The following is a 21,590-nucleotide window of genomic DNA, read 5'->3' as shown; positions in this document are numbered from 1 at the left end:
GAGGACATTTTTTTGCATTTATCTTCAGATAGAGTAGAAGGGAGAGAGGGAGGGAGAGAGAGAGAGAGAGAGGAAGAGAGAGAGAAACATCGACGTTTGGTGACCTGATTTGGATAGCACTAGACCTGCTGAATACTGGTTAAACATGCTACTCACATCAGACTATAAAAAGAATGTGTGCAGATAAAATATAAACATAATAGATTGGATTTTCTACCAAAATTGGCAAAGTCCCCAAGATTGACTCAAGGTAGAAAGGCAATAATATATTTCTTTTATTTGTTCTTACCAAGGATGAAAACTCTGAAGAGATCAAATTACAAACGCAGTTTATTATTAAACTGCTGATGCTGGAAATGAGCCAATTAGGTAGACTCAAGGGACTCTTTGGTTGAAATGAGTATACCCAGGAATGTATTTTATGTAACATATAAATGGACTCTTCGACTGAATAGAGTAATGAGCAATTTAATTGACGGGCACTTCTTTTGCCACACTGACCACCTTTATTGACGTTAGCCACGGAAAGTGAATCTGGGCTCATGCTAAAGACACGAGCTCTCCACCCCGCCCCTCCCCTGCCAACTACTAAACATGGTTTCCCTGAGGAGTGGAATCTGCTGTAAGCATGACTTAAGTTAATCGTGTTCCTTGCTATTACATTTTCACAAATTTTACTTTGATACAGTGAACTTGCTGGTTTCAGTTTCTTTCTTTCCTCCTCCTGCTCTGGGTGGCACAATGCCAGATGGAACTGTTTTTTGGACAAGGGTGGGATTAAAACATTTTGACACCTGCAGAAATTTTACATTTAAATTTTGGTGGCTTCTGACATCAACTAAAGTAATGCCCAAGGAAATAATTTCTAAACATCGTCCCCTCTTAGGATTAACTTAAAAATATCTGTACAGCCCTGGCCGGTTTAGCTCAGTGGTTGGAACATTGGCCTGCAGACCAGAGAGTCCCGGGTTCAGTTCCTGCTAGGCGCACGTATCACAAATATATATATATATATTTATATATATATATATCTGTACATGGTGGGGCAAAAGTAGGTTTACAGTTGTTCATATAAAATATAATACAATAATTAATAAATAGTAATACAAGAACAAACTTTGTGTTTCACGTACTCACAACTGTAAACGTACTTTTTCCTCACCCTGTATATAACTGAATCTGTAGACAGATATAATATAGAAGATGCTCTCTATCTATATATCTATTTATATTTATATGCACATGTATGTGTGTATGTGTGTGTGTGTATGCGTGTGTGTGCGTGTGTTTGTGTAAAGTGTAAACAAAATAAAAGGGGTCCTAATGTATGGCCTCCTGTGCACTCTCAGTTTCCTAGGAAAAGAGAGCTTGAACAGAATTTACCCACAGGATTCTCAGGGAAATGAAATAATGGATATAAAGTGTTCTCCGCAGTACTTATAAGGTAGCTAAGTTCTAAGTATTCATAAATGTCTACCGCTATTGATTCTTGTGGTAACCCTGAAGGAGACACTGAAGTATACCAGGCAAAGGAAGACAGTCCAGCAATGAGAAAGGTGTATGCAAAGCCATGGGAGTCGGGGAGTACGGTATATGGGGAAAACTCAGTGGCTGGACTGGAGAGGACAAGACCAGAGGCAGGGAAAGAACTGAGGTAAGTGATGAGGACCAGAGCAGTGGCAAAGAAGAAAGGAGACAGACAAAAGAAATGTCTAGAACATAGAATTGGTAGGAACTAGTGAATGATGAGATAGAAAATGAAGGAAAAGAGAGTAATGGAATCCTAGGATATGAGGTGATTTACATATTGCTGACATTGAACCAAAGAGCCTCAAATTTATTTTAGAGGAAGAAGTGAAAATATTTGATTTTAACATATTTGAGTTAATAAGCATCTAGGTAAAGATCATCTAGAATCTATTAGGCATACAGAGAATTTAGAAGTCAACATTCTTTCAGAATATCTGATAAATATAACTATTGAAAGAATTAGGTTCAGCCCAGCCGGTGTGGCTCACAGGTGGAGCGTCGACCTATGCACCAAGGGGTCGCTGGTTCGATTCCCGGTCAGGGCACATGCCCAGGTTGTGGACCCGATCCCCAGTGGGGGGCATGCAGGAGGCAGCCAATCGATGTTCTCTCTCATTGATGTGTCTGTTTCTCTCTCCCTTTCCCTTACTCTCTCTCTAAAATTAATAAAGAAAAAATATTTTTAAAAAAGAGAAATAATTAGGTTCATATAGAATCACACTGGCAATAACAAAGGGATGTTAATGAAGACTTATAGAAAATAGTTTCATAAATAACCTAGGAGGTATAGGGTAATTCAAACTGGAATTGAGTTAAAAACAAATTCCCATCACTACCTCAGCTGCTTTGCCATTGTAAAGGCGAAAATGATTACAGGCCTTCAGATTGAGTGCGATGGTACTGTCAGGAATTTGCTGAAGGTAAACAGCCAGAACTTCTTGAGACACATCATAGTAATCCAACTTGTAGTAACATAGAGCCACATAAACATTGAGGGCAAGGTATTCCCTATTAGATAAAAGAATTAAAGGTTAACAGTTTAGTCTACTTCACAGAAATATTGTCAAACTACAAAGACTTTATTTTTTTATTTTATTTTTTATCCTCACCCGAGGACGTTTTTTTCCATTTTTTTGTTCAGATAGAGTGGGAGGGAGGGAGGGAGGGGGGGAGAGAGGGAGAGAGAGAGAGAGAGAGAGAGAGAGAGAGAGAGAGAGAGAGAGGCATTGATGTGAGAGAGACACATCGATTGGTTGCCTCCTGCATGACCTGGACCAGGCTGGGGAAGAACTGCAACCGAGGTTCTGCCAGAATCAAACCCGCAACTCTTTGGTCCACAGGCCAAGGCTCTAGCCTCTGAGCCAAACTGGCCAGGGCTACAAAGACTTTTTAATGGCTAAAAAGAACGACAAGGCAAAGAGAATATGAATTTGCCTTTTGAAGAAAGAAAGCAAGACGTAACTAGTGCTGTATTTTTCTTTTTGTATCATAATGTTAGGTTGTTTTGACAGGTAGAATATAAGATGGCAACTAGAGAAGCATGTGAAAAGTTCTACTCCTACCCGTTCATGTTAAAAATAACACACTAACAAACACACAACTGGGTATAAATGTAAATAAGCACACACCATACAGAGGATGTACAGACAAGGCAAGTAGACCTGGTGACTGAAAATGGGAATGGGTGGGAGACTGGGAAGGTAAAGCAAAAGAAGGGAGAAGGGAAGTGGATGAGATATTTTGGGGATATGGGAAAGAGGCCCAGGTAGTCAGTGATAAGGTTGCAATGTTAATTTTTCAGAATGGTTTGTTTCTAATTTCATCAGCAAGTTACCTAAAATATACTGCAACCATGAAATTGATACATCTAGAGCATACATTTTCAATAGGGGTGATATCACCACTAAATGGGGCAAAAATTTGTTCTTATAATGAGGTGGGAACCTAGTCAGTGTGGCTCAGTGGATTGAGCATCATCCCATGAACTGAGAGGTCCCGGTTCAAGTCCTGATCAGGGCATATGCCAGGGTTGCAGGCTCGATCCCCAGTAAGGTGTGTGCAGGAGGCAGCCCATCAATGTATCTCTCTCACATCAACGTTTCTATTTCTCTCTCCCTTCTTTTCTCTCTAAAAAAATCAATAGAAACATTTTTTAAAAAGTGTTTAAAAAAGAGGTGGATAGAAAAATAAATAAAATAAAATAAAAAAGTAAAAAAGAGGTGGGAAATTAGACTCATTTTATATGTAAAGTACATAAACAGATATACAGTATATGTGTGGTATTAAAATTTTATAGAAGGGCAATCAGGAGAAAAAAGACTCTAAAAAAGCTTCTTGGAAACTTTTTTTAAAGGTGAAAAAATCTTGATTTAAATAAGGAGTTCCTACTCTCACCAGGTAACTAGCTAACAGATTTGAACACATGATGATACTAGATCTGAAGGACACTAGGTCCTTGGCCAAACCAGTTACAGAAGAAACTAACAAAAGGAGATTTCAAGTAGGCATTAAAGGACACAGACCTGTTATCTAGCAGTATTCGCTTATAAATATCAATAGCTTCTTGGTAGTGAGATCGCATATAGTGGATTGAGGCCAAACTGAGCTGATCTTCTGTGATATCCTGAAGATTCTGATGGAAGTTCATCAACTTCTTCTCATCATTAAACTAAAATTGTGAGAGAGAAAAAGACATGCAAAGATTCACATTAGAGTACAGTCAGAAACACCAACACCTATGACACAGAGATTTTAACTCTTCCTCTTCCTGCGCCTCCAGCCGTTTTGTCTCTGTTCTCCCCACTTCCCCCCAGTCCTTGTCTTCCCCTCTGTCTCTCCTTCAGAGAAAGAATGGAAAGAGCTTCTGGCAGCCCAGTCTTGACGATGAAGAGCCTTTAAGTTATAGCTAATGTTAATTACTTGATCTCCTCTTCCTCTTAGCTTCTTTTTCTTTTCTATTTCTTTCTTTATATTTTCTACCTTTCCTTATTGTCTTTATCTTTTTTATATGCTGTTTACAAGAGAGACATTTAAAATATAAGGACACAAAAAAGTAGAAAGTGAAAGAACGTAAAGACATATAATAGGCCAACAGTAATCAAAAGAGAGCTGGTGTAGCTATATAAATATAACAAGGTAGAGTTGATGTGAAAAAGAATTTTTACAGATAAAGAGAGACATTTTATAATGATTTGTGTTTCAGTCCACTAGATAAACATAACAAGAATTTCTTTTTCACTAAGAAGAGAAAAATATTTTAAAACCAAAAAGTGTGAAATCAGAATATGAATACCTTGTGAGCCAAATGAAAGAGGAGGCGGTTTTGAAGTCGGCTTTTTGGAGCTGGAAAAAAAAAAAGACAGAAAGAAAAAGAAATTCAAGCTGCTTATTAAAGAACTCAGTTGCCTATGGCACTTAGAACCATGCAGGAATGAGTTGCGATTCAGATAAATCTTCCCAAATCCTTACCTATCTGCTCCCAATATATCTCTGCTATATAATAATATATATTATTTTAGCCTAGACTCCATCTGTATCAGCATCAAGAACCAGAAGAGGAACGAGCTAAGGTTCTGCTCTTCCCCACCACTGTTCCACCGGATTCTGCTCTGCGGACCACAGCACAGCACTCCACACTCCGCCCACCGCTGTGCTGTCCACTGAACCAAATCTGGGAGTAAACAGCGACAGTCATTTCAACACGTGTAGGAATCCATTCTTATTCAGCTGTTCTTCCCAGTACTCTTTGTCAAGCCCTTCTGAAATCTCTCTTTCAATAGTTAGATTGCTGTATTTTTTTAAATGCTAGTCCAGTATCTACTCTATAGATCTTCTAGCATGATAATCTGCCACAACAAAACAGATAGCCAAGCAAAAAGGTTAACACCTTTCAAGTTCAAAATTCCCTTTGCACTCTTGGAGAATTTTCCTGATTCTGAACACCCAGTCCTGTAACTCTTTATAGCACAAAGTCATCCTTCAATGTATAAAAAAATAAAAATAGCTCTGGCCGGGTAGATGAGTTGGCTGGAGTGTCATCCCGATATGCCAAAGTTGAGGGTTCTATTATTGGTCAGGGCACATATAAGAATCAACCAATGAATGCATAAATAAGTGGAACAATAAACTGATGCTTCTCTTTCTTTCTCTCCCTCTCTCCTTTCCTCTCTCTCAAATCAATTTAAAAAATTTTTAAATGAGCCCTGGCCGGTTTGGCTCAGCGGTTAAAAAAATATGTATGAAAACAGATATAGCTACCTTGATCACCTTCTGTGTGTCTAACACTGTTCTGAGCACAGACAAGGCAGGTAACTTAAAGATTTTTATCATTAATTAGGACAAACTACGTTAGTACATATGACACAATTTGAGTGCAAATCAAGAAAGGCTTCAAGTTCCATATTTTCCATGAATTTGAGCTAAAATTCTTTCTAAATATGTATGTCAGTTAATTCACTAAGAATTCTACCCTGGAATACATTCTTCCCTAACAAATTTATTTTTTATTTTTAATTGATTTTTTTTTTAGAAAAAGAGGAAGGGCAGGGGAGAGAGAAAGAGAGACAGAGATCAGCTGCCTCCTGCACACACCCAGAGCAGGTGACCAGGGACAGGAAATCGAACCCACAACCTGGGTATGTGCCCTGACCAGAATTGAACCAGAAATCTTTTGATACATGAGACAATGCTCAACCAACTGAGCCACACTGGCCCAGGCACAATTTTATTAAAATACATTCCCTTACCCATATTCTCTACATTTCTTTGAATTTAATTTGATTCATACTCTATTCTTTTTTTTCCTACTCTAATTATTCTTAATCTTTCCTCCCATATTTCCCTGTGCCCTACTTTGTTTGCAAGGAGTCTCATTCTCCTAATGACTGTCATGATGAGTAAAGAAGAAGTAAATAAGTACGGATTCTTCACACAGAAATTACTTGCCTTCTCACTAAGAAGCAGAAACAGCAGCTATAAAATCCACATCCATAAGAGCCTGAACAACTACGCCCCACTCCTACCAAGAGCATGAACACACTATCATGATGGGGCCTAAAAAAGATGCCTTGTCCCTTTTCTTCTCTCCTTCTCCCAAAAGCCGTAGCTTCTAAGAAGAGGGCAGCACAAGAGATTAACTTTTTCTTTAAACATTAATTTGCTCGCCCTGGCCAGTCTGGCTCAGCAGTTAGTGTCGGCCCATGGACTGGAGAGTCCAGGATTCAGTTCCCGCTAAGGGCACGTTCCCTGGTTGCAGTTTGTCCCTGGCAACGGTTGGGTCGTGTGGGTGGCAGCCACTCGATGTGTCTCTCTCACGTCGATGTTTCTCTCTCTCGTCCTCCCTCTCTCCCTCCTACTCTAACTGATGATAAAAGAAAAAAAAAAAAAAAAAAGTCCTCAGGTGAGGATAAAAAAACACACCATAAATTTGCTCAAACCCAATATTCTTTGAAGAGTAAAGCTATTTTTTAGATTTCTAATATTACTTGATTTTTTTGTCAACAGAAAAAGCAATTAAAGAAGTTTTTAAATCTCCAAAATGACTTTTATGATTAGTGATGAATACCAGACATTAAAGGGGCCCCTTTTACCTTTGAATCCAGCAGCTTCAGCTTGTTTATACATTCCAAGAAAAAAGTAGGTACAGGCTAGATTCACCCAGACTTCAGGATTGCAATTTTCCTCCTTTGTTGCATTTTCATATTCCTGAAATATATATTAAGCAGTGATGTAATTGCAGCAGTAACACAATAGATAGGCTGTCCTTCTATAATGGAATAGGATTTCTTAATGAGATTGGGCAACTTCACACTTAAGGAATCCTACATGCTCAACTATTCTCTACCTGTAAGGTTGAAAACATTGCAGCTAAAGCTCAATCCCATCCATGCAGGACTGTGGTCCATCGAATCTTACTCTCATTTTTTCCCCCTTTTAACACTAATATGAGCTAACAAACTGCAAAAATGAAAAGTAATACAAATATTTCATTTTTACTAACTTAAAAGACATACAGCCCTGGCTGGTTTGGCTCAGCAGTTAGAGTGTTGGCCCGAGGACTGAAGCTTGTGGGTTTGATTCCCTGCTTCATTTGGAGTCACATGTGGTAGGCAATCAACCGATGCGTCTCTCTCACATCTATGTTTCTCTCTCTCTCTCTCTCTCTCCCCCTGCCTCCCTCGCTCCCTTCCATTCTATCTAAAAAAAAAAATCAATGGGAAAAATATCCTTGGGTGAGGTTAACAAAAAAAAAAAGAAAGAAAGAAAACAAAAGAAAAGGACATATGAAAGATACTTTATAAAAATGCATAGGTTAACTTAAAATCTGATAACTTTACTACACTACAAATTTTATTTCATTCTAATTGTTTTCTGACTTTGTTTATTTGGCTTTACATTTTTAAAAAGCTTTTTTTTTTTTTCCTACCAAAGACCCCTTTCTGAGATTCACTTTGTCAACCACACTTTTCATATACTCTTACTATTCATCAGTCTATACAGATGCCTTTGTTTCCTTGCATTACATTTGGGTTACTTTTCTTTCTCCTACATCTTTTAAAAATACTACCATCCTCTATGTTGTCCTTTTCATATCTTCTCTTTTCCTTCACCGATTCTGTTGCTTTTGCTCTTCATCTCACAGCATGACCTAATCTTGGATATTTTCATTTTAGTTATCCAGGTTCTTTAACTATCCTTAGATTACATTTTGGGAGTAAGAATGTGTAGGAAATGTTTAAATGATTTCATTTATGACTTAGCAATTGTTTGACATAAGGAATCTATAATTTTAGCTAGATCCAAAATCCTATAGATTGTCATTAGATAGGTAGGATTTACAATGACCAAGAAAAACAATTTCCAAAACTACACTTGCAAAAACATAAAGAAAATGTAATCGCTCCTATGTTAAAAATAACCAAACAAAATTAAAATGAACTTTTGAGAAAAGACATGAAAACTTTTCTATCAAAATCGTTTATTTTTCTTCTCCTGAAGACTTAAGAAATATTAATGCTACTGTTATACAATCTCATTAATTTACATCTAAAAGCAAAAAGTAAATAAGATATATATATATATACATATATATATATATATTTGAACATACAAAGATTTCTGAAGCAAAACACCTGAAAAGAGCCAAAGACTGCCTCTATTAACATAGAACTGGGGACAGCAGACAGGGTGGCTTTTTATCTTTTTACTTCGCACCCTTCTACATTGTTTGAATTTTATCATGAGCATGTATTATTATTATTATTATTATTATTATTATTTTTATCCTCACCCAAGGACATTTTTCCATTTTTTTGTACAGATAGAGTGGGAGGGAGAGAGAGGAAGGGAGAGAGAGAGAGAGAAACATCGACGTGAAGGGACACATCGAGTGGCTGCCACCCACACGACCAACCAGGGCCGGGGACAAACTGCAACCGAAGTACGTGCCCTTAGTGGGAACCAAACCCGGGTCTCTCCGGACCGCAGGCCGACGCTCTAACCGCTGAGCCAAACCGGCCAGGGCATGAGCATGTATTATTATAATAAAGCTTGATAACAGTCTTCGAAGCCCTTCTGTCATAAATCTTTTTTTCTTTTTCTTTTTACTAACCTCTAAAGCTCTCTTGTAGTCACCCAGGTGAAAAGCACAGTATCCAATCCACAAATTAGTATCTTCTTCTTGTTCCCCAACATGACGTTTGAACTTCAGGTTGAATTTTCATGGAAAAAAAAATCAAGGAAAACTCTGAAAAGTAAGCCCTCTATTTTTAAAAATGCTACATTAAGTTTCCAACAAATAAGAAAAAAATCACAAGTAATAGAAAGTCAATATCCACTTTAATTAAACCGATACCTATAGAACTCAGCACAATTACCGTTTAATTGTCACAGAAATTTATATTTTCAAACATTTAACATTTACTTTTCTGTATTTACTGACACCTCACCCCAAAAAGTATTTAAGTGTTATTCTCATAACCATTCTGGGTGATATATAAAAACATAAGAATTATGTGAGCCCAGCCGGTGTGGCTCAGCTGGTGGGTGTCATCCATTGAGCCAAGAGGTCACCAATTTGATTCCTGGTCTGGGCACATGCCTGGGTTTCGGGCTTGATCCTCAGTAGGAAGCAGCCTATCGATGTTTCTCTCTCATGGATATTTCTCTCTCTCTCTCTCTCTCCCTCTTGCTTCCTCTCTCTCTAAATATCAATAAAAAAAAAATTTTTTTTTAAAGAAAGGAAGAAACTGTAGATAGTTTAAGACAGTTTAAACAAAAAAAAGAATTATGTGAAATATTTAGTCCCAAATAACTTAAAGTAGAGAAATGAAACAATAAGCTCCAGGCCACAGGGCAACTAAGCGTGGTGGCAGGGACGTACAGGAATGTTTGACTCCAAACCCCATGTTCTCACCCATCAGGCTCTACCACGTTTAGCTTCATGCTTCAAACCAGTCCCATTAGTGCACACATACATTTACTCATAGGTTGTAGCTGTTTATTGAGGACAAGCCACTAAACCCTCTCTGACCCTTGAATAGGCTTACCAGGACCTACGGAAGTTATGGATGGCCAGAAGACTGGCATCACAGGTCCATTATGGATGAATATTTATGAATTCCTCAGTCAACAAAAGAAAAATCCTGTTTTGGAGAAAAGGACTTAACCCTAAAAGAGGAGTCTAAACTAATTTGTCAAGATGAGACGTTTTCACTCCACAGGGTGATAAATAAAAAAGGTGGGTGAGCCTGGCCGGTGTGGCTCCGTGGTTGAGCATAGACCCACACACCAAGAGGTCACAGGTTAGATTCCCGGTCAGGGTACATGCCCAGGTTGTGGGCCAGATCCCCAGTGTGGGGCATGGAGGAGGCAGCCAATAGATGTTCTCTCTCATCAATATTTCTGTCTCTCTCCCTCTCCCTTCCTCTCTCTCTAAAATCAATAAAGAAAAAAAAAAAAAAGATGGGCAAGGCCTTGGTTGGGTAGCTCAGTTGGTTAGAGCACTGTTTCGATACACCCAGGTTGCAGGCTCGATCCCCAGTCAGGGCACATACAAGAATCAACGGAGGAATGCATAAATAGGTGCAACAACGAATGGATGTTTCTCTCTCTCTAAAATTAAAAATATTTTTAATAGCCCTGGCCAGTTTGGCTCAGCGGTTAGAGCGTCCGCCTGCGGTCCAGAGAGACCCAGGTTTGGTTCCCGCTAAGGGCACGTACTTCGGTTGCAGTTTGTCCCCGGCCCTGGTTGGTCGTACGGGTGGCAGCCACTCGATGTGTCCCTTTCACGCCGATGTTTCTCTCTCTCTCTCTTCCTCTCTCTCCCTCCCACTCTATCTGTACAAAAAGATGGAAAAATGTCCTCGGGTGAGGATTAAAAAAAAAAAAAAAAAAAAAAAAATATTTTTAATAAAACATGGGTGAAAAATTAAATAGTCAAACACATATTTACATATCTTTAGTACTTTCTTGTCTGGGATAAGAACTACCCCTGTAGCTAACCCCGTCACATTAGAAATCCTCCTCTCACCAAATGCTGTGAACTTAAATTCAGTGTTAGGGCTGAAGAAATTCTTATTTGAGGTCTCCCTGAATCTATCCCAGGAATTAAGGAGAGTTCACGAGACTTCCTCATCCCTACCATGGAAGTTCCTGTTCCCATACATCATGGCACTTCTAGCTCTGTAAATCAGTGGGCTGACTGGTGTGTATATGTCTAATTTTTGTCAGTCTCTGCTTCTCTCCTCTCTTTTCTTAAAGGTAATGACTACATTTTCCTTATTGTGTAATCCCACACTGCTTTTAAGTAGAAGTTCCTTCTAAGTCAACTCCCCCAATTTAAAGATGAGAAGGCTGATATACAAAAGTTAAAAAGTCCAGTCAGTGTGACTCAGTGGTTGAGCCTTGACCCATGCACCAAGAGGTCGCCTGTTCATTTCCTGGGCAGGGCACACGCCCAGGTTGTGAACCCAATACTCAGTGAGGGGCATACAGGAGGTGGCCAATCGATGTTCTCTCTCATTGATGTTTCTCTCTCTCTCTCTTCCTTTCTCTCTCTCCAAAATCAATAAAAATAAATAAATAAATACATTCAGCCCTGGCCGGTTTGGCTCAGCGGTTAGAGCGTTGGCCTGTGGTCCAGAGAGACCCGGGTTCGGTTCCTGCTAAGGGCACATATCTTGGTTGCAGTTTGTCACAGGCCCTGGTTGGGTAGTGCCGGAGGCAGCCACTCAATGTTTCCCTTTCATGTCAATGTTTCTCTCTCTCTTCCTCTCTCTCCCTCCCACTCTATCTGAACAAAAAAATGGAAAAAAAGGTGAGGATAAAAAAAAAAAAAAAATCAAAAACATTAAACAGCCCTGGCCAGGTAGCTCAGTTTGTAGGGAGTCGAACTGATACACCAAGATAGCAGATTTGATCCCTGGTCAGGGCACCTACAAGAAGCAACCACTTAATTCATAAATAAGTGGAACAACAAATCAATGTTTTTCTCTCTCTCTCTAATCAATTAAAACATTTTAAAAAGAAATATGGCCCTGGTTGATATGGTTCAGCCATAAGAGCGACACCCACGGACCAAACAGGCCCGGGTTTGATTCCAGCCAAGGGCATGGACCTCGATTGCAGTTTGTCCCCAGCCCTGGTTGGGGTTGTGCCGGTGGCAACCATTCGATGTGTCTCTCTCACATCAATGTTTCTCTCTCTCCCTCCAGCTCCAGCTCTATCTAAATATTAATGTAAAACTATCCTTGTGTGAGAATTAAAAAAAAAAAGAAATATGTCTTATCTTTTTAGTTCATCGTTAATCAGATTTATAGTTAACTTGGAAACTGGAATCAGTGACTGACTAGATTTATTTATTTATTTATTTATTTATTTATTTATTTATTTATTTATAATTTATTTTTTAATCCTCACCCGAGGACATTTTTCCATATTTTGTTCAGCTAGAGTGGGAGGGAGAGAGAGGAACAGAGAGAGAGAGAGAGAGAAACATCGCCGTGAAAGGGACACATCGAGTGGTTGCCACCCACATGACCCAACCAGGGCCGGAGACAAACTGCAACCGAGGTACGTGTCCTTAGCGGGAACCGAACCCGGGTCTCTCAGGACCGCAGGCTGCTCTGACTGCTGAGCCAAACTGGCCAGGGCATTGTGCCTGCCTAGATTTACAGAAAGCCACCTGTTCCAACAGCATAGCAACCAGCATTCACCCAAGCATTCATCCATACTTCTGGTATTTATCTCTTAAGAAGCAACCTTCTTTGGACATTACCTCCAATAGGGTAATAGCTCCAGTGAAATCTCTTTGTGAAAGTAGCTCCTCGAGTTTTGGTATCTTCCTGCCTTTTTTCTTTCTTTTGTCAGTGTGCGGTGGGTCCCCGCCTACAGCAGGCTTTGCCCTTGACAGCATCTGTGAAGGGAACCACAAAGACAGCTGCATAATCCAATTATGATGGTCAGTTTTAAACAGAGTGACAGCTCCAGGATTTACAAGTCAAATCCTTCACAATGAACCCCGGGGAAGCCTAATACACTCTTTCGGTAACAAGTATTATTACTAAAACGGCCAACACCCTGTACTGAGCTGAACCAAATAGCTTCTCCCAACTTCATTTTCTCCGATTAGAGTGAGGTAAGAGATGCTTTCGTGCGGCTTCGGTCATCTTAGCCGCCCTTCCCTTGGTCTGCATCCCACGCGCGGCTCAGGTGTGGAGAAATGAAGAAGCAGGCGGGAAGAAAGCCCTGGGATATTTACAGTCGCATCCCTGTCCCTCGTGGGAACACGGGGAGGGAGGGGAGAGATCATCCCCTGTTGACACTCTTCGACTTTACCCAACGGTGTGCTGGGAACCTCTAATCCCCAGTCCCAAGACATACCCCAAGTTCTCCCTCACTGTTCAGAGCCACTAACCATATTGGCGTCGGTCCTGAGAGTGCCCTCCGCAGACAGACGGCAAAGGCCAGGCCGCGGCGCTCCTCCGCATCCACAGCTCGCCCCGTCTCCACGGCAACCCGGCGGGGGTTGGTCCGTTCCGGAGAAGCGCTCGCCCGAGAACCGGTGCGCTCGGCTCCTTGGTTCCGTTGCGCTCCTGCCTCCGTCGGAGTGGCAATTCGTCTCGGGAGGAGAGCGTCGTTTTCTTTTTCTCTCTATTTATTGAATTTATTGGGGTGGCACTGGTTAACAAAATTGTGCAGGTTTCAGATGCAGGATCGTCTGTAAAGTGTGTTGTGTGTTCACCAGCCTGTCAAGTCTCCATCACTCTGTCCCTCCTATTCCCTTCTCCCCCTCCCCGCCCCCCGCAAATACACCACTGTTGTTCGTGTCCATTAGGTGTTTTTTTCTTTTTTGCTCAATCCTTCCACCCCACCCCCACCCCTAGCTGTCAGCCTGCCTCTAGTTTGCCTGTCAGTTCGTTTTGTTCATTCGAGAGCCTGTTTTTCTGTGCTGAGAGCGAGAGTTTGTTTCTCTCTGAGTTTAGGAAAAAGCAAATTAGACCGGCATTGTTTTTCATATACCAGTGTCCTGGGAAAGTAATTTCCACCTCCTTGGGCTCCATAGCAACCCCGCGGCTGCCTGGCACGTGATCTCGATCTTGAGCGGCTGCAGGAAGGTTATTAAATACATTTTCTGCTGAACCGAGGAAGCTGACGTTTGGAGGCGGGAGTTCATCAAAATACAGTTTCTTATTTCCATCGGTACGCCCTCACACAATAAGGCACTGCGATAAATGTGTTGTTGAACGACTTTTATTTCTGAACCCAGTTAACACGGCTGCAAGGATAGTGTAAAGCCACTGACTTGTGCAATGTTAGGGTGAAAGGACCTTTAATGAACATCTAGTTCAACCCTCAGAATTCATAGATTAAGGAAATAACTTCTGGAGAAGTGAAGTAATTCTCCCAAATGTATATAGGCAGCTGTGGCATAGTTGAACTGCATTACATACCTCCCTGAATAACCAGCCCTATAAAGACTCAGGTATACCCTAAGCTAGTAGAAGGCAGGTATGATTTCTTTTCTTTTTTAACTTATTGACTGATTTATGTATGTGCCCTGATCAGAGATGGAACCCTAAACCTTGGCTTATTAAGAAGATGCTCTAACCATCTGAGCCACCCAACCAGAGCCAGGCAAGAATGATTTCTTAGATTCTTTTTGCCTCCTCCAGCTCCAGCCCTTGCCTAACCTCGACCACACCTCCTGTCCAGCAATCACTTGGAGAGTAAATGACTACATATCTTAATTCACTGATATACCCTTTTGTGTACACACAAACATCTATATAGAGAGACATACAGACAGGCAATGCATAGACTTCAGAGATGTACAAGTTCACCAGAACTGTACTCTCTCATAACCCATCAGCCTCTGGTAACCACTAATCTATTTTCTGTCTCTATGGATTTGCCTATTTTGGACATTCCATATAAATGAAATAATATAAAGAGAGTCCACATACCATATGTTTAAATATTGAAAAACATTTAAATCAGTCTAGCAAACTTTCAAAGTGTGTTATCCTCCTACCTTGACAAATAAACCATCATGAAGGTCAGGCTGCAATTAAGAATTCTCAGACTTCTCAGAACTCGGTGCTGCAGGTGACAACTTGGGAAGAGCCAGACCCAGCCCTCAGCCCAGGCCCTTCTCAGCCCAGGCTCCATCCTGAACTAGGAGGTGCTTTGTGCATGTGTGTGGACACCCAGGCCACAAATGCATGTCGTTGTCATCCACTCACCTGTGAGCTATCACCCTCTTGCAGACCTAAAAGGAGGTCAGACCCAGGAAAGAGACCCAGTCAAGGGTGGAAACAGACAGGGAATTCAGAGTCCTTGACACCATGGCAATGGCGAGGAGGGTTGCAAGAACTCTGAAAGAGCCCTGGCCAGTTTGACTCAGCGGTTAGAGCGTTGGCCCGCAGACCAGAGAGTCCTGGGTTCGGTTCCCGCTAAGGGCACGTACCTCGGTTGCAGTTTGTCCCCGGCCCCAGTTGGGGTCGTGTGGGTGGCGACCAGTCGATGTGTCTCTCTCACATGGATGATTCTCTCTCTCTATCTCCCCCTCTCTCTTCTGCTTTATCTGTAGATAAATTAAAAAACAAAAACAAAAAAACACCAAAAACTCTGACAAGAAAAATATTCTGAGATGTTCTAAATTAAAATTACAGCAGCCAGAGGATGAGAGGAAAAAACAAAACAGTTAGCCTGTTAATACCAGCTCTAGCAAGAAGCTGCTCACATTCCTGTATGTGTTGGGATTTAGGATTAAGTTCCAGGTGGCTATTTCTGCAATTATCCCAAAGAGACAATAACCAGGCACCATAGAACCCTAGGAGTCTCTTGTTTGCACATGAACTTTCCAGACTGCTGCCCACAACTAATCTGCAGAAGCAGACACTCCTTCCTTTCAACTAGCCCTGCTTCACCTCCTCTCATCCCCTTGACTATAGCTAATGTAAATCCTTTCAGACTAGCTTACACCTTGCTCCCCACTACTTGATGTATAAAAACACTTGCACAACTCCAGGATGATGGACATATTTTCTTTCTTAACCAGCCATGCTTCTGGTGGTTTAGATTTCATACCCCAAGACAGGTCTTTTTTTTTTTTTTTTGCTAACGATCGCCTAATAAACCCTTACTTTTAAAAAGACTTTCAGTCATAGACCTTAAATTTTTTTTATTTGACAATCCCTTAGCTGCTCCATGGTTTCCTCATGCCTGGTGTAGGGTGTGGTCAGAGCCGAAAGCCCAGAACAGAGGCCCCTCACACCAAGGTCTAAGGGAAGTATTGCTGATAGTGCTGTAAACAACCCTGTTGGACTTGCTAAATGTATTGAAATGATGTCTGATTTTCAGCAGTTTGAGATACTGCTTTAAGCCTCTAAATCCCAGTAGAGGCTGTTTGAACTGGGGCTGTAATTATGAAGGGCAGAGCATGGCATTTATTGAGTATACTTGAGAAAAAGCAGTTATTCCAACTGCAGCTCTAAGACTCGCCCAAGTGTTATGAAACACATAATAACGCAGACACACAAAAGCAAAGAGGCAAAGTTGGAACTAGCAACTTTACGGCAGTGGCAATAGGAGAACAGTTTCTGAGTGATTGTAAAAAATAATTGGTTGTGATGATGATTGTATGACTATGTAAATTTACTAAAAAACATTGAGTTTTATATATACTTAAACACGTGAATTAAATATATATATACATATATATATATATATATATATATATCACCTGAGGATATGTTTTTATTGATTTTTTTTTCTTTTTCTTTTTCTCACCCGAGGACATTTTTCCATTTTTTGTTCAGATAGAGTGGGAGGGAGAGAGAGGGAAAGAGAGAGAGAGAGAGAGAGAGAAAGAGAAACATCGACGTGAAAGGGACACATTGAGTGGCTGCCACCCCCATGACCAAACAGGGCCGGGGACAAACTGCAACCGAGGTATGTGCCCTTAGTGGGAACTGAACCTGGGTCTCTCTGGACTTCAGGCCGACGCTCTAACCGCTGAGCCAAACCGGCCAGGGCTGATTTTTTTTCTTTTTTAGAATGAGAGAGAGAACATCAATTGGTCATCTCCAGTACCCACCCCAACCAAGGATTGAATCCAAAACCTGGATATGTGCCCTGGTCAGCAATTGAAACCCACAGCATTTTGATGTATAGAACGATGTTCCAACCAAGTGAACCACCCAGCCAGGCCTAACAGGTGAATTTTATGATACACAACTTTCATCACACTATATCTGTGGATTTTTAAAAAAAGAGTAATTCTCCCTGGTTGGTCTCTCAGTGGTTAGAATGTTGGCCCATGGACCAGAGAGTCCTGGGTTTGGTTCCCTCTAGGGCGTGTGTCTCGGTTGCAGTTTGTCCCTGGCTCCGGTTGGGGTCGTGTGGGTGGCAACCACTCGATGTATCTCTCTCACATCGATGTTTCTCTCTCTCAATTCCTCCTTCTCTCCCTCTCGCTCTATCTGAAGATAAATGCAAAAATGTCCTCCGGTGAGGATTTAAAAAAAAAGAAAAAAAGAAAGGAATTCAGCTCTAAGCTCAGGATGATGTTCCAGAGTCACTGTTACTGCACTCGAGCCCTGATCCACAGTGATAATCACTCTGGGTCCTTGGAATCATCTCCCTGTTATTCACCAGGGCCATGAGTTACTTAAAGAATGTGAAAAACAGTAAGAAGTTTTGGCATTTCTTGCTATGGTGGATTCTCCTTAAGAAAAAAGTCTCATAAGTCCGGCCTGTGTGGCTCAGTGGTTGAGTTGAGCATTGACCCATGCACCAAGAGGTCGCCGTTTCGAGTCCCAGTCAGGACACATGCCCAGGTTGTGGGCCCAATCCCCAGGGGGATTGTAGGAGGGGGCCAGTCAATGTTCTCTCTCATCGATGTTTCTACCTCTCTCTCCCTCTCTCTCTGAAATCATTAAAGAAAAAATATTGAAAAAGAAAAAAGTCTCATGAAAAGAAGAACCCTCAGCATTTCTCCTATAGAACCACAGTGACTTTGTTAATCAGCTTTATTGAGTGCTATTCATTTTTTCATTATTTTGTTCACTAGCTTCACAAATATTCTACCTTACCATCAAAAAGAATATTGACCCTGGCAGGGTAGTTCAGTTGGTTAGCCCATCATTCGGATATGCCAAGGTTTCGGGTTTAGTCCCTGGTCAGGGCCCATATAAGAAACAACCAAGTTTCATAAACAAGTTGAACAACAAATTGATGTTTCTCTCTCTCAAATCAATAACTAAAACATTTTTTTTAATTTCTAAAAGAAAGAATATTTTTAAAGCCAAATTTTATTCCACCGCCTTCTAGTGAGTTTTATGGGCTCGTAGACAGAGGACCTCATTGTTTTAGACAGTTCTAAGCAAGATAACTTATTTTATTTTATTTTATTTTATTTTATTTTATTATTTTTTTGCATTTATCTTCAGATAGACTGGGAGGGATAGATGGAGGAAGAGAGAGAGAGAGAAATATGGATGTGAGAGAGACACATCGACTGGCTGCCATCCACACAACCCCAACCGGGGCCGGGGACAAACTGCAACCGAGGTACATGCCGACGCTCTAACTGCTGAGCCAAACCGGCCAGGGCAAGATAACTCATTTTAAGTTGAATTATCATTTTATACCTGGCTAGTGTGACTTAGTGGTTGAGTGTCAACCCATGCATGAAGAGGTCACCAAGAGGTTTGATTCCTGAAAAGGGCACATGCCCAGGTTGTGGGCCAGATCCCCAGTGGGGGGCGTGCAGGAGGCGGCAATCAATGTTCTCTCTCATCAATGTTTCTATTTCTCTTCCTCTCCCTTCCTGTCTCTAAAATCAATAAAAAAAATGTTTTAATAAATAAAAGTAAGGGACTTCCGGTCAAGATGGCAGGTAGGTAAACGCAGTATTGCGTCCTTCCACAACCACATCCAAGTTACAACTAAACTACAGAACAACCACCATTCAAAACCGCCTGAAATCCAGCTGAATGGAAGTCCTACAACTACGGGATTAAAGCAGCAGCCACATCCAGACTGGTAGGAGGGCGGAGGGGACGGGCTGGGCCCACACCCACGTGTGGCGGATAAAAATCAGGAGGACACCTCGGCTGGGAAGGTCCTTCCTGAGGACTGAGGGGTCCCTGTCCCACATCAGGTGCCCCGCTCAGGGTTCCAGTGCCAGGAAGAGAATCCCCATCACTTCTGGCTGGAAAAACCAGCAGGAACTGAGGCTCAGGGAGGCTGAGGCGGCTGGAGCCCCAGGCAGCTCCTTAAAGGGCCCGCGCACGAACTTATCGGACTCTCTCCCTCTAAGCTTGGAGGGGAGGCAGCTCGAGGAGCACCAGAGACATACAGGGGAGAACTGAGCTGTTTGGCACTGGAGTGAGGGCTGGAGAGGGGGCTTTCTCTGGGACAAACGTGCTGTCAGAGGCCTTTGTTCCTTCGGTGAGCCCTTCCCGGGGGCGGCAGACAGCTGCCATATCTGGGACTCCAGCAACCTGGCTCACACTGGTAGCCCCGCCCTGCTGACTCCCTGAGGCCCCGCCCCACCCAACTTTCAGGCCCACCCAAGCTGTTGCCAGTTGCTTAACCATAGGATTGGCCTGACTTGGATCCTGCTTCAGGTTTTCCTAAATATTTCAAACGAGCAGCATCTGGTCTCAGCTAGCCCCATACCTCTCGTTAAGTAATACACTGAAACAAACACAGGGAGGCAGCCAAAATGAGGAGACAAAGAAACAGGTCCCAAATGAAAGAACAGAACAAAACCCCGAGAAAAGAACTAAGCGAAATGGAGATAAGCAACCTAACAGATGCTGAGTTCAAAATACTGCTTATAAGGATGCTCAATGAACTCAGTGAGGGCCTCAAGAGCATAAAAAAGGACCAGTCAGAAATGATCGAAGCACAGTTAGAAACGAAGGAGGCTTTAACTGAAATAAAGAATAATTTACACAGCTTCAATAATAGAGTACGTAAATCCAAGGAGCAAACCATCGATTTGGAATATAAGGAAGCAAAAAACACCCAATCAGAACAGCAAAAAGAAAAAAGAATCCAAGAAAATGAGGATAGTGTAAGGAGCTTCTGGGACAACTTCAAGCGTGCCAACATTCGCATCTTAGGGGTGCCGGAAGGAGAAGAGCGAGAACAAGAAATCGAAAACCTGTTTGAAACAATAATGGCAGAAAACTTGCCTAACTTGGTGAAGGAAACAGACATACAAGTCCAGGAAGCACAGAGAGTCCCAAACAAGATGAACCCCAAGAGGCCCACACCAAGACATATCATCATCAAAATGCAAAAGGTTCAAGACAAAGAGAGAATCTTAAAAGCAGCAAGAGAAAGGCAGCTAGTTACCTACAAGGGAGTTCCCATAAGGCTGTCAGCTGATTTCTCAAAAGAAACTTTGCAGGCCAGAAGGGAGTGGCAAGAAATATTCAGAGTGATGGAAAGCAAGAACCTACAACCAAGATTACTCTATCCTGCAAAGCTGTCATTTAGAATCGATGGCCATATAAAGACTTTCCCAGACAAGAAAAAGTTAAAGGAGTTCATCACCACCAAACCGTTATTATATGAAATGATGAAGGGTCTTTTTGAAGAAAAAGATAAAATATATGAACAAACAAAATGGCAATGAATACATATCTATCAACAATGGAATCTACAAACAAAAGGAACAGACAGAACAGAAACATTCTCATAGATACAGAGAACATTTTGTTGGTTGCCAGATGGGAGGGGGTTTGGGGGAATGGGTGAGAAAGGTGAAGGGATTAATAAGTACAAATTGGTTGCTAAACTGACAAACCTCAAAGGGAAAGGGGCTGGGGGTGGGGTGGGAAGAAATAAACCAAAGAACTTATATGCATAACCAATGGACCCAGACAATAGTGTGGGAAAAGGCAGGAGGGAGGCGGGAGTGGGGAGGAGGGAGTCAATGGGGGAAAAAATGTGGAACATCTGTAATACATTCTACATTCAACAATAAAGATTAAAAAAATAAAAATAAAAATAAATAAATAAAAGTAATATGAATTATTTTATTTACAAAAGTACTACACATTAACCATAGAATATGTGTAATTGAGAATTAAAATGAATAAAATATAAATTATCTATAAATTTATAAGCAAGAAACAATACCTATTAACATTTTGCTTTTTAAAAAGTGATTTAAACCCTGGCCGGTTTGGCTCAGCGGTTACAGCGTCGGCCTGCGGTCCAAAGAGACCCGGGTTCAGTTCCCTCTAAGGGCACGTATCTCAGTTGCAGTTTGTCCTTGGCCCTGGTTGGGTCATGAGGGTGGCAGCCACTCGATGTGTCCCTTTCACGTCGATGTTTCTCTCTCTCCTTCCCACTCTCTCTGAACAAAAATGGAAAAATGTCCTTGGGTGAGGATTTTTTTTAAAAAAAAGTGATTTAAGCAGCCCGGCCTGTGTAGCTCAGTGGATTGAGCATCGTCCCATGGACAGAGGACATAGACTGAGAGATCCTGGTTCAGATAGAGCAGGAGGGAGAGAGGGAGGAAAAGAGAGAGAGAAACA

At 41.5% G+C, this 21,590-nt stretch overlaps 1 protein-coding gene across 4 annotated transcripts in view; it reads right to left on the bottom strand.

The window, feature by feature from the left end:
• The window catches only part of TTC26 (tetratricopeptide repeat domain 26), a 43,974-nt gene extending 30,446 nt beyond the window's left edge, over nucleotides 1–13,528 (bottom strand). For all 4 annotated transcript variants that reach the window (XR_004957332.1, XM_036246614.1, XM_036246615.1 and 1 more), the window contains exons 1-7: nucleotides 13,445–13,528; nucleotides 12,806–12,943; nucleotides 9,140–9,232; nucleotides 7,119–7,233; nucleotides 4,823–4,872; nucleotides 4,053–4,198; nucleotides 2,367–2,538 (exon numbers count right to left, since the gene is read on the bottom strand). Coding sequence is in view for 3 of the 4 variants with exons in the window: in XM_036246614.1 (XP_036102507.1) it covers nucleotides 2,367–2,538; nucleotides 4,053–4,198; nucleotides 4,823–4,872; nucleotides 7,119–7,233; nucleotides 9,140–9,232; nucleotides 12,806–12,943; nucleotides 13,445–13,447 (717 nt within the window). In the remaining variant the exon portion in view is untranslated. The remainder of the gene's footprint in view (nucleotides 1–2,366; nucleotides 2,539–4,052; nucleotides 4,199–4,822; nucleotides 4,873–7,118; nucleotides 7,234–9,139; nucleotides 9,233–12,805; nucleotides 12,944–13,444) is intronic.
• Nucleotides 13,529–21,590: the final 8,062 nt, after the last annotated feature.

The sequence above is a fragment of the Molossus molossus genome, unplaced genomic scaffold (assembly GCF_014108415.1).
Source record: "Molossus molossus isolate mMolMol1 unplaced genomic scaffold, mMolMol1.p scaffold_m16_p_7, whole genome shotgun sequence".
Classification (NCBI taxonomy): domain Eukaryota; kingdom Metazoa; phylum Chordata; class Mammalia; order Chiroptera; family Molossidae; genus Molossus; species Molossus molossus.
The sequence above is the reverse complement of the archived record's forward strand: the minus strand, read 5'-3'. Positions and strand labels throughout refer to the sequence as shown.